The sequence below is a fragment of the Seriola lalandi genome, unplaced genomic scaffold (genome assembly GCF_002814215.2).
Source record: "Seriola lalandi dorsalis isolate HSWRI2012SDOR001 ecotype SW California unplaced genomic scaffold, Sedor1 jcf7180002052042, whole genome shotgun sequence".
NCBI classification, from domain to species: Eukaryota; Metazoa; Chordata; class Actinopteri; order Carangiformes; family Carangidae; genus Seriola; species Seriola lalandi.
Genome location: NW_019522595.1, coordinates 164,793 through 177,249, shown reverse-complemented (window position 1 = coordinate 177,249; position 12,457 = coordinate 164,793). Strand labels below are relative to the sequence as shown.

The window sequence follows — 12,457 nt, the reverse complement described above, 5'->3', positions numbered from 1 at the left end:
CCTTCCACCTGGCCCTCAGGCGTGCCGCGGCCACTGATCAAAAAAGCGAGGATCCTCTCCAGAGTTGTCTGCTCTGCTCGGCTCTCACCATGACTACTGCCTCTCATAATCAGTCTGTCTGCATCTGGCAGGATGTCACACGTGAAGTGCAGAGGGTGTGTCTCTGTGCATTCTGTCAAAAAGAATACAAATATCTCAAACATCTCATATTTGAAAATTCAAAGTATATCCCATAATTTTGTCTATATGCATCATTAAACTAGAAAAAAAAAAAATCGAATCATTATCTCCTACTTATGGAGAATAATCACTACATGTTGCAATAATTGCATTTTTTGTGTTACTGTGTTGACAAAGTACGTGGTTTCAGTGTTATCACAAATCTCTTTATGAATGTTTTCTATGTATGTAGTTGAAAATTAACTATGTGAATTACAATACTTGTTCAAAGGGTGCTGGGTGTGTTTGTAGAGCAGATACAGTCCTATGTAATGGCTTTTTCTTTTCTCCTATTCTATTATAAGGGAACAAGCTCCATTCAAACACTTGGCAACATTTGTGTGAAAGTTGTCCACTGAACAAACAAAACATTCTTACTGGCATTCATTTACTCTTCTTTCCAACTCTCCTACGATCTCTCCCATTCATTTTCTAACACATAAGCTCCTGTGACACACTTTCCCTGGTAGTCTTTCCCCAAACACTGCCAACAAGTCGTCAGGATCAAGCCTCATGTTACCTCCAGGGATAGGTGTTGCCCACGACTATAAAGCAAGTCAGTGTTGTGCCTTTGTGAGAAAGTGTAACTAAACTTCATTTGGGAAGACACACATTGTTCTGCTTCACCAAATGGACTGAAAGCGCTGACTTTATATGTGCACAGCACTGGTGTCCCCATGTCCCTGCATTTTGCTGTGGTGGAGGACCATTACATAAGTCTAAAAGCTGGAGGTCAGGTTTCATAGAGAAGAATACATCTTTCAAAATGGCATCCTGGCATTATGTTGGTTTCAGTCCAGTAGAAATGCTGTAAACACGCTGTGTGCTAAAATAGTGTGACTCCACTGAAGGTGAAACAACAGGTGGGTCGTAGGGACAGGTGAAGTGAATCAGCTTTATTTGTCCATTAAATTAAATTATTTATTATTTATTTATCAAATCTGTCTTTTATTGACAAAACTTTGTTGTGTTCCTCCTATTTGGCTTTTTCTTTATCTAACTGTCTGATAAGGTTTCTAGATCTGCCTGTCATATTTTTCTTTCTTCTTTTAAGAGATAATTCTGCCTGGTACAGTGTATATCTAATGAAGGTTTCCCACAGTGAGGATGGAAAGGTATCAGCATTTATGACATATTGAATTTCTTATCTGAAAGTAAGGCTCCATACTTTTTCAGTTTTCTCATGCTGTCAGCTTTTATTGTAAAAGTAACAGGAAAATGGTCTAAAAATAATTATATTAAAGTGTTTTGAATCCATGAGGTATATGGTTTGTGTCTATTAGAAAATAATGATAAATTCTTGTGTATAGCTTATAGACTGAGGAATAAAAGTATGTTCCCTGTCTGTTGGGTTAATGTTGCTCTTCCTATGAATGTTTTCAAGAAGATTAGCTAGTGATTCTGTGAGGCTGTCTTGGGTGTTAATATAATACATCTTCTTAGGCACAGTGGCTAAATGCTAATATTAGCTTGTTAAATAGACCCGTGGCGATAACGTGCTCACAATAAAAGTGCTAACACAGTGATGCTAAGCAGTTGTAATCTGTACCATGGTCCCCATCTTAGTTTAGAGTGTTAGCATGCTAACATGTGCTAATAGCGCTTAACACAAAGTGCAGCTCATAGTCATAAACGAATCACAACAAAGTACTTAAGTTTATCCTCTGATGATCACGAACATCCATAACTTACCATATTCCATGGCAGTCCATTAAATCGTTGTTGATATATTAAAGTCTGGACCAAAGCCGTGGACCAACTGACCACAGCATCCCTCGAGCCTTAGCTATAGCATGGCTAAATAGTCACTAGATTTAGAACCTACGGTTGTTTAAAAACGCCATAATCTCTTGGAAACCACAAACATTAAATTGTCATTGAAATCCTTTGATAATTTCTCTTAACTACAAACTGATTTTATTATCAAAACATAGGAAACAGTATTGTATCTGTACTTCCCCTTACAAAACAGTAGGACATGCACTCACTGTACTTTTCACTTATTTGCATCACAGTATCCATTATCAGTACTTTTAAGGACCCACTTTACCAAAAAAAATGGTTTGTATATGTATATATATATATATCTGCTTGTTACTAATCCATCACTTAACATACTAACATAACATACTAAAATACTTAGTAATCCATCACTTTACATTCCTGCTTGAGCGACTGAGACATTTATGTTGTGTAATTCTGGAAAGTACCTTTCTTTGAAGGAATCCGAAGGTATTGGCCCCATTAACTTTGACGGGTTCCATATTAACCTGATCTGTTCTCCTTAAGTGCACACGCATCGTTATGTTCAACAGTGAGGGTCATTGTGAAGAGGAATTCCTCGATCCCTGCACAATGAAGAGAAGGCTTTTTGTATCACGGAGAAGAAGACACAGAGTAGTACAGAGCATGTTTCATCTCATAGTTATTACTCATTCCTCTACCTGTAAAACACTGACAGTTGTCCATTGTTTTGACCTCTAATACTATAGACCAGTAAGTGTGTCAGCGGTGACACGGGTAACCTTTATGACCTTGGATGTTCTGTATACCTGCTTTAAACATGTAGAGTTTTGGAAAGACTAGGACAAAATCATACAGAATTTCTAGATACCTTTTCCTTTGTTAGGAAACCTGTGCTTACGAAAACATCCTTTTGTGAAATCAGAGATGACAGTCTGCCAGTTTTGGCTTTGTTGTTTTTTCGCTCCTCACACAATAATGAAATGCAGTTTGTCAGAAGGAAAGGGATGAGAGAAATCTATTGTTACAGGATTCAGCAGTCATCTGTCTTTTCTTCATGACTGACACGAGGAAACTGCAGCTGTGAAATTCAACGGCTGAACTGCAAGTCATGGCCGTATTGCCACACAGTTAACTCACCTTTCATGTTTTAAATTTCATGTCCAGTGTAGCTCGCTAAAAGAATCATTAACTCAACATTGCTGTCATTTACCATCTGTCTTTACCGTTGAAACAAGGACCTGACCTGTTAGGTCCTTGGGAATAAATATGAGGTGGTAACTGCAAGTGACAGCACCACTGCCCTATTTTAGCATTATAAAGTAAGATTTAAATAAATCTCAGTGCAGTGATAAAAGCTTTTCTGTGTGCTTTATAGCCTTGTACATAATGCAAGTCAGTACAAAACCAATATGAATTTGAGACACTGTCATGAATAGTAAAAAGAGATTTTGAGAGGATGATAAATGTTTGGAACAGCATTGTGCATTTGTGTGTGGATGGATACTTATTATAGCATTTCATATTTTCATTTGCATGCCTGGACTGATAAAGTAAAGTGTCACCCTCTGTCTTTAAAGTATTATTATTACATTGCAGTTAAGCACCTGAGGATGTTTTTCCTGCTACCTTTATACAAGACTGAGTGTCTACAGCTATGCTAGCGGCTCTGTGAGGCTATACTTAGACATAGTGTTTAGTAGTAAATGCTAACTCCAGCATGCTATCATGCTGATGTTGGCGTTTTAATATTGTTTATAATGACCAGTTGATTGAAAAAAAATTCTCAATTTCCAAGTTGCAACTTTATTTGCTAGCTCGCAGCTGTGAATGATAGCTCTTTGCTAATTTTGCAGAACACAAGAAATATATAAAATTTTTGGTTTATATGAAAATATAAAATAACTTAATAGATAACTACCTAATAAGAAAACTATTAAAAAATTTGGTTCACAGGGTAAAAAGTAAGCGTGGCTAACTTGGATTAGGAAATATAGCAACAATTTGCTATAACTTCAACTGTAGTAGTATTTTTAGGGGATGATTAGCTGAGTTACGTTCAGATGAATATACGTCAAGCAATCTGAACATAATGTGTAATAAATCTAGCAAGAGCTACATTTAAATCCTACATTGGAAATTTTGCTTGAGATTCTGTTTTTGTTCCTTTGTTTGCATGTCAAGTATAGCCCCTAAAGTAAAGAACCCCCTAAAATAAACAACACTAAACATGGCTTTTAAGAATAAGTCTTTATGTATTTCTCTATGTGAAACAAAGGACTAGTATACTACACAAATAGAAGCGGATACTGTAAGAGACAGAGACCATCTCTGAGAAATAAGTACAGAACATGAAAATACACATACCGGTATTATAGAACTGTAAATTATTGCTTGTTTTGCTACTTTGTTTTTTGGATTCCTACAATACAAGACACAATATTCATATTTCAACAGAAACAGTACAACAGTGACAAACTGTATTAATTGACCTTTTTAGTAGACGTTCCCCAGAAATAAAAGAAACATTCAAACAGAGTCCATGTTAAACTGTTGAACACAACACAATGACAGTTGGTTTTGATCGAGCATCTTCAGGACTTATTGTTACACATTTTTGTAATTATTTTTTTCCATTACAACATTGCCAAGAAAAGCCGTAACAAACTGCACACCGGGACTGGCCTCAGCAACAAAAAAACAAAAACAAAACAAAAAAAAAACACTTGGCATATGTACATAAATATACATTTTCATTTCAACTGTCACCAAAATACACCCAGTTTTAAACACCATGACCAGAGTAAAAAATTCTTTCCTCCTGTTCCACCGCTTCCTCTTTATCATAATCCACCTCGGTAGTTCCACCAATCTGCTATCTGCTTAGATAACTGTGACAGCTTTACTGTAGTGCCAATAAAGCCGCACGCTGCCAGCATGGTGAATTTCAAAGAACTGTTTAACTTTCTCAGAAGATAAGATGAATGTTTCTTGTGGACAAACACGAAAACAAAGACATTGATTTTGTTCATCCTGCCTCATTTTAAACCTATAACTGTACTGCATGTCCACACGTTTTCAGTAGGAACACTCCCTTAGATCCAAAAGGCCTGAAATTCTCCAAGGTTCACACTAGCAAAAAGGAAGTGGAGTGTTTCACTCACTGCAATATGCTGGTGAAAAGGCTAACCAGGTGTTCAGCTTGAGATAAAAGACGAAAAAAAATACACAAGAAAGAAACAGAGAAGAAATGCAATGTGCTTCCTACTTTGTCTCAAGAAAGACAGTTTTATATCAAGGAAACAAACAAAACACTGACAATAAAGTGCTCACATGCAGATGGACTTTTGCTTACTAATATTGTTATATTGCAAAAAAGTTAAGATTACATGCTGCCTAATGACAAATAAGGTTTAGACTCACTGCTGACACCCAAAAGCCCTGTTAGAAACATTTGTTCCTGTTGCTTCTAAAGCACTGAATGATTTCATTAAATGAGTAAGTGAAGCACACTAATCTGATATGGGACTGTGGGGAGAATTAAATAAAAAAGAAGAGAAATGTTTAAGTAAGAACCTTATGATTTTTAGTGGAAATTTGTTTGAGTTTCCACTGAACAACATACTGCAGAAAAAGCATTATGTTAATATAAAATAAAAAATGCAATAAAGTACTGCAGTTAGGTTGGGAAAATATGATTTCTTTCTCGGTTTAACAAATATACAGCAGTGTCTTTGAGTAAGAAAAATCAGTTTATGTTTTGATGACAATGTGAGGTGAATAAATGCTTTGGTTGATATCTCATTAGGCTACCTAATTTTCCCTTTTCTCAGCAAAATGCTTCCAGGTAAACTACAAAATCTAAAAGGACTATTTCCACAAATCTATGCTACGCTCAGCTATTTACAGCGAAAAGCAGCGCAGTATTCTGGTGCGCAGCAGGAGACGTTCGAGAACCCCGCAATTGCTTGGAGATATCAAGAGATACTCAGTGCAAAACAAGCAGTAGGTTTCAGAAGAAAACCTGACACATAGAAAGTGGGTTTGATCAAACAACATAACCAAGACATTAAAGATATGAATTACAACAAACAGAATCAGAGAAAAAAAAACAACAACATATCAAACCCCTTGAAGAAAATTAGGGGGATGAACTGTTTCTGATCCATCAAACACCCCCCCAAAAAAACAAAAAAACAACAAAAAAACAAAAAGGACAAATGCAAATTTTCCATCAAGTTGAAGACTGAACTGTCAATCTTCCAAAAAATCCATTAAGCCTTTTTTTTCCCAAAGACGTCACTTTAAACTCTGCGTGGGGATATGCACTTGCGTCAAAAGCATCACACCATTTCCCTGTCATCACAAAGAACAATAAAAAAGACACCTCAGCTCCTCATCTACAGCAGTAACTAAGCATGCAAAAAGTGCTGGGGTATCAAATACATAGTAAGAATACACATCTAGTAGTTTAGCAAAAAAACAACACCTCTCCAAATAAAAAAGACGAAAAGCGAAAACGAGCGGGAAAAAAGTCAAACAACCACCACAACTTTGTTAGTCACATATGGTGCTTCGTGCTGTGTGTGATGTTAAATAGGTTCCTTTTTCTTGATATATCTCGTTAGTATTTGTGTTTCTGTACGTATTTTTTGTAATACAGTATATACATGCAGACAAGAGCGGGAACATCACACACTCAATCTTGATGCAAGCTGAAGCTACAAACCAGCAGATATGATGGATGGATGAAATATATATATAGATTTATATATATTTTTAAATATATATAGATTTATATATAAATGAAAACAACTTATTATAAAAAAAGAAAAGAAAAATGTCTTTGTTTAGAGGTAACGCATGTCCTCAACCAAAGGTTATTGTACACACAACTGTGAGACGAAGGGAGAGGTACAGCTAACAAGCTAACTAACTAGCAAGCTACTGAGCAAGACTAGCAATGAGAGCTGAGTGTGTGTGATAAGTGACAGGTGCCTGCATTGGGACAGGTAATTGGACCCCTCTTGCTGAAAACGAGGGGGGTTGGTGGGGTGGAGGCAAGCGTGCCAGCCACTCCCCACGCTGTCCGCAGAATGTGATGAGTGTGTGTGTGATTCTCATCCATCCCCTTCAAGCCACCTCATTCCATCGCCACGCTCCCCACAAACACCGTCTTCGAGCAATGTTTGTTGGTTTGTTTTTGCTTGTAGTTGAACTGAAATGAGGGGCATCGACGCTCTCTGTGAGTGCAGAGACGAGAGAGAGAGGGCAGGTGTGTTGCGGGTTTAAAGGGCGGTCGGGGGCCGCGCCGGTGTCGGGGTGTGTGGGGGGGGGGAGCCTCTCTAGTTGAAGACTTTGGGGGGTCCGTCGGGACGTCTGGTCTGGACGATCTGCTGCTTTGGCCGCGCCGCCTCATCCTCCTCTGTCTCGCTCTCGCACACATGGACGACCACACTGGGGGTGGACTCCGTCCCCGCATGGAGCTCATACTTTTCACCTGTGGGGAGGAAGGCAAGGAGGAAGGGATGGAAAGAGAGAAAGAAAGAGCAAGAGTTACTTAGGAAATATTTCCAAACTAAATACCCTAACATTGTAGAGAATGGTGGTTACTGAGATGACTAATAAGTGGGTTATAATAACGATGACAGCTTCATGTTACTTTGCAGATTATGATTTTAAATACAAAACCTTTGATCAGATTGTAAGTTGCAATGATTTTTTATACATTAAACCGCCTGTAATAATAATCCTATACTATAATGCCGCTCTTTGACTTTTAATACTGTAGCAACTACATTTGATGATAACATTACTTTTAGTTAAGTACCATTTTGAATGCTTGGCTGCTAGTTTTGCTTACGTAAAAAATTTAAATAATATATACTTCTTCCACGACTGTGGATAGGGAGACAAAAACCAATGTCTTTTCAAACGGTAAGACAGGCTGGAACAGCTCTAACAAGAATTATATGACTATGCAATTTATCATTTACTATTGAGATTCATTTAGAAAGCATTGAGAGGATTTTTACAGGACAAAATAATCTACTGTTTTTTTCTGTCCGTTCAATAATGGTTAATCTCTCATGCTGTAGGACATGGATTCAAGAAAAAACAAATAAGACTTTTGCTTGGAATGGTGCTGCCATTTGTCCAGATGTCAGACTCAGTGGATTCAGACTGAAAACATACACTTGCAAGATTGTATCACAGTTGCCATGGAGATGAGATGAGACAGCTGGCAGACTGTCAGGAGGGAATTGGTCTAGTAGCTTTTCACTGTGGTGCCAAACAGAAAGATGGACAGTGAATAGAGTCCTGCTGTTACCGCAGGGAGTTGACAGAGGGAGTCAGCGCACTATGCTGCAGCCCAGTGCTAATCTGATTTTAGATGCCAGGATGCGAGGGGAAGAACAAAGCCATTTCCTGATGCCTTGTGTTGCTATGGTAACAGCAAAATGTATCAAAAGTGGTCCTCTGGGCTGGACACTGTTTGTGTGTGTGTGTGTGTGTGTGTGTGTGTGTGTGTGTGTGTGTGTGTGTGTGTGGAAAGCTTAATCATGTTTTTGTTAATAATAAAAATAATCCTATATAATACTGTTCAACTGCATACAGACTTAGACACAATGTTTTCCACTTCATCAGCATGACTAGACCCACATACACAAACATGGAAAGACATTGTGGACATGGCACACCTTTCCGTGTGTGTTTGGTGACATTTTATAAAGGTTGCTGCAATCTAAAATCTTGTCGACAAGGCAGACAGAGGAGACATTACTGAGCACAAAAGCTGCCGGGAAACAAGGCTGCAGGGAAAGGTCTTAAAATCTTCCAAATCTGACTGTGCTGAACTGAGCTGCGACACATTTAATACATTTGCTAAAATTGTAATGGGACATGAACTGCAAAAAGAACCGTCTGTGGTGCAGTGAAACTGATCTACACTCTAATCATTACACTGGTTTTTGGTGTAGTGTTACATCATTGTCTTCTTCATGGGAATTTACCATTTCCCCCCCTCACAATACACTGTTTACAGTGATAATAGTGGTATGTCTAGCAGATGAACATTGTAGTAATTTCAGAAAAAATGTGCCACTGATTTCAGACAGAGGTAGACAAAAGCAGGCTTCTTATTTCTAGCCTGCAACTGTCAGTTTAGTTGGCTGAAATAAGTCTAACTGGACAAGTTAATTAGCTGTAGTTAGCTTTTAAGTGGTTAAGCAAATCTTAGCTCCATTGAAAAAGCTGTCTCTAGCTGACTTGTTTTAAAACTACAATCTAAAAAAGGCTCTTAAATATGCACATCATGGCTCGTGCTGTACATAACATGATGCTCAAAGAGTGAGGCTAAAGCTAACAGCTCCCAAACAAAAAGTTTGCCTTTTCACTAACTAACAATCTGTGTGGAAGAAAAGTAAAGAAACACATTGTTCTTGTATTGCAAGGTAGAGCTGGTCAGTTGTATTATAAGGAAAAATGTAAGATTTAACACTTATTTCGATCTAACTTAGCTAACATACTAGTCCATGCTTTACTCCATGTTTTAGCTAACCATATATGTTTGGCAAATGAAGTGCTAACTCAGGGAATGTAAGCTGGAGCTCCCAGAGTGTAAAGAGTCCCAAACGAGAGGGAAGACAGTGCTGTTAACGTTAACATCCAGACTTGGCTAAAATGTAACTCCACAAACAAGTAACATTCGGTTACTCCTGCAGGTGGTAAGCTAGTTAGCCAGACATGCTAATGATCTCATGTTATGTTAGTGTGAACAAACACACAGTTTAATCTGTTCCCTAGACTTTTGCTCTTGTGGGTTTTGGTTTCAGAAAGGCAAGAAGAAAACAAACAAACAAACAAACAAACAAGCAAACAAGCAAAACAAGTATGTATGGCATGGGGAGAAATCCAAAGACTGACCTGCTAAGTCCAGCCGCTAAAATATTAATTAATATTAGTAATTAATTAATATTATTAATTAATCAGTCACTATTTGATTGAAGGATTTAATTGTTAATTTACATTTTGCAAACGGGAACATATACAAACATGGAAAGGAAAAAAGTGAAGAAAAATAAAGAATAAAACAGTGATGACTCAATGTCCACACCGATTCCTTTGTCCTAATTGCTTCCTAGACACATAGCCTTTCTATAACACCCTGCTGAGAAGTGTGAAATGATTTCCTGTTTGTATCTGGGTTACCATTCAGAGATGAATGACACAAATTAGATTTCTTTATTACAGACTGTTTTCTCAGTGTTCTCAGTGTCTGTGTGTGTGTGTGTGTAACTATGAGCACACAGTACAAGCTTATTGAACCTAGTGAGTACTGACCAGGTCCTAGCTTGGCTACTGCACACAGCAGGTCGTAGTTGATAACGGGCGTAGCATCTTCGCTCTGGCTCCAGCCCACTGGTGGCGAGGCAGGCGGCGAGATCAGAAACTGTTTGACGGGCTGGGGAGGGGCCAGGTACGACTTGTCGATGTCCTCATCGCCATTCTGGACCTATTGTAGATGATAACGATGAAAGATGACAACTGATTAGGGCTGTGGTGCTCTAAATAGGAGATCAAAGACATTATATTTGGACACATCTTGACAATGAGTAGAAGTAGGAGTAAATGGATGTGAACAGTTTTTTCTACTTTTGAAACACTAGTGCAAGGCTGTGCAAATTGGGTCAAATTGGGTGAAGCTGTTGAAGGTCCTGTACTTTATAAATTGTAATCATGAAACTTAGAAAAGCACATTAGGTTTACAGTCACAGCTTCAATCTTTTAGTCTCAAATCGCAGGCTCCTTCCCATGAGGGGATTTTGGTGTTTTGATATCTGCCAATTGCCATAATTACAATACCTGCATGTGGCATCTGTCTGAGCTGTAAAATCCTTAATCCTCTTATATCAAAGTACTGAGAGGTGCAGCAGGGGTCATGTATTTATGACAAAGTGGGCATCAATTATAAGTTGACTCATGATTTCCCTGCATGAACTTGATTGTTTGCAGGCCATATGGCATCTAAGTATCGCAGGTAAAACCAGGTTATAAATGGGGTTAAAATTTGTATTTCTTTTTAAAGATATCCATATCAATGTTTATGCAACACATTGAAATATAGTAATTTAAATGCTGTTGAAACAATGGTTATACAGTATATAACCAACGAGACGTCTAAATATTCAAATCCAGGCCTACTCTAATCTCCTGTTTATAGATGTGACTGAGTATAATGTGTCAGTTCATCACAGTACTCCTATTATGCGCTCTTCTTATTTTGTGTTTGTACTAGAAACACATTTCACTTTGTTTTCCCACAGGCAACATGCAGGCACACACACGCATACAAATCAAGAATTCATGTGCTCATGTGTTGAATTATGCGACTGTTGTTTTTTATAGGAACATTGGGGGAGTTGAGGAAACAGTCAGGTGTGGCTCAAAGAAGAAAGAATCAACAACAACATCAACAAAAGAAGAGTAAAAAAAGAGAGAATGTGAAAGGAGGGTCAAGTAGAGGGAGTGTCACCCTCTTTTGACTTTTTGTCCCTGTTATATGTGTGTACTTGTGTGTGTGTGTGTGTGTGTGTGTGTATGTGTGTGTGTGTGTGTGTGTATGTATGTGTGTGTGTGTGTTCTGAAGAGAACGATGCACTAGGGCATAACCATCCACGTAAATAAGCAGTGCTCTTGCTTAGATGGTCCATGTCCCAGGCCCCCTGCCTGCCCTTTCCCAGACCCCTTAACTGACACTCACTTGGGCAAAGTAGAGTTTCAGCTTCTTGCCGTTGAACTCTGACTCGTGCAGCTCGATGCGAGCGCGGGCAGCGGCCTCTGGGGTGCTGAAGTTGATCCGGACTCTCCGGAAGCTTTTGAACATCTGGAAAGTCGTCTGTTCGTCATAGATCCTAAACAACGCCTCAAACCTCTCCTGTAGACGATAAAAACACACAAAGTGTACAAAATGTGATTAGAGACCGATATCTGTGTTTTCTGACTGAACGGACCATTGTTTAGCATCTTGCATCATGCTGATATTCTGCAGATACTGAGGTAGAAGAAAATTCCATTTATCCATTCAAGGTAAAACACACTTCGAGGGAAGAATGCAAAATGTCATCAACAGCTAGTAGGCAAGAGCTACAGGTGTGACTGAACAATATTATATTTTGACTGTTTAATCACTAAATTGTCTACAAAATGTCACCAATGCTCATCACAATTTCCAAGAACCAAAGTAACATCTTCAGCTTCCTTCTCGTTTGATCTGACTACCTTTTCAAATCCCAAATGATACTCAATTTGCAATAATCTAAAATAGAGAAATTTGCAGTAGCTGGAAACAGCAAGTAATTATCATTTTTGTTTAGTAAACTAATTGTTGTTGATTTACTTTCTGTTGAGCACCTTATCGGCTAACCAACTAATTGTTTCAGCAGCAGCTACACAGAGGAGTGGTTGCCTTCTGGCAAAATGTCCCTGGAGCAGC

At 38.4% G+C, this 12,457-nt stretch overlaps 1 protein-coding gene across 2 annotated transcripts in view; it reads right to left on the bottom strand.

Moving 5' to 3' along the window:
- Positions 1-4,193: 4,193 nt before the first annotated feature.
- Positions 4,194-12,457, bottom strand: part of rcan3 (regulator of calcineurin 3) — a 40,220-nt gene continuing 31,956 nt past the window's right edge. For both annotated transcript variants that reach the window (XM_087172102.1, XM_023399519.2), the window contains 3 exons: positions 11,726-11,899; positions 10,306-10,477; positions 4,194-7,462 (listed from right to left, as the gene is read on the bottom strand). In XM_087172102.1, the coding sequence (XP_087028228.1) occupies positions 7,308-7,462; positions 10,306-10,477; positions 11,726-11,899 (501 nt within the window). In that variant the 3' untranslated portion in view covers positions 4,194-7,307. The remainder of the gene's footprint in view (positions 7,463-10,305; positions 10,478-11,725; positions 11,900-12,457) is intronic.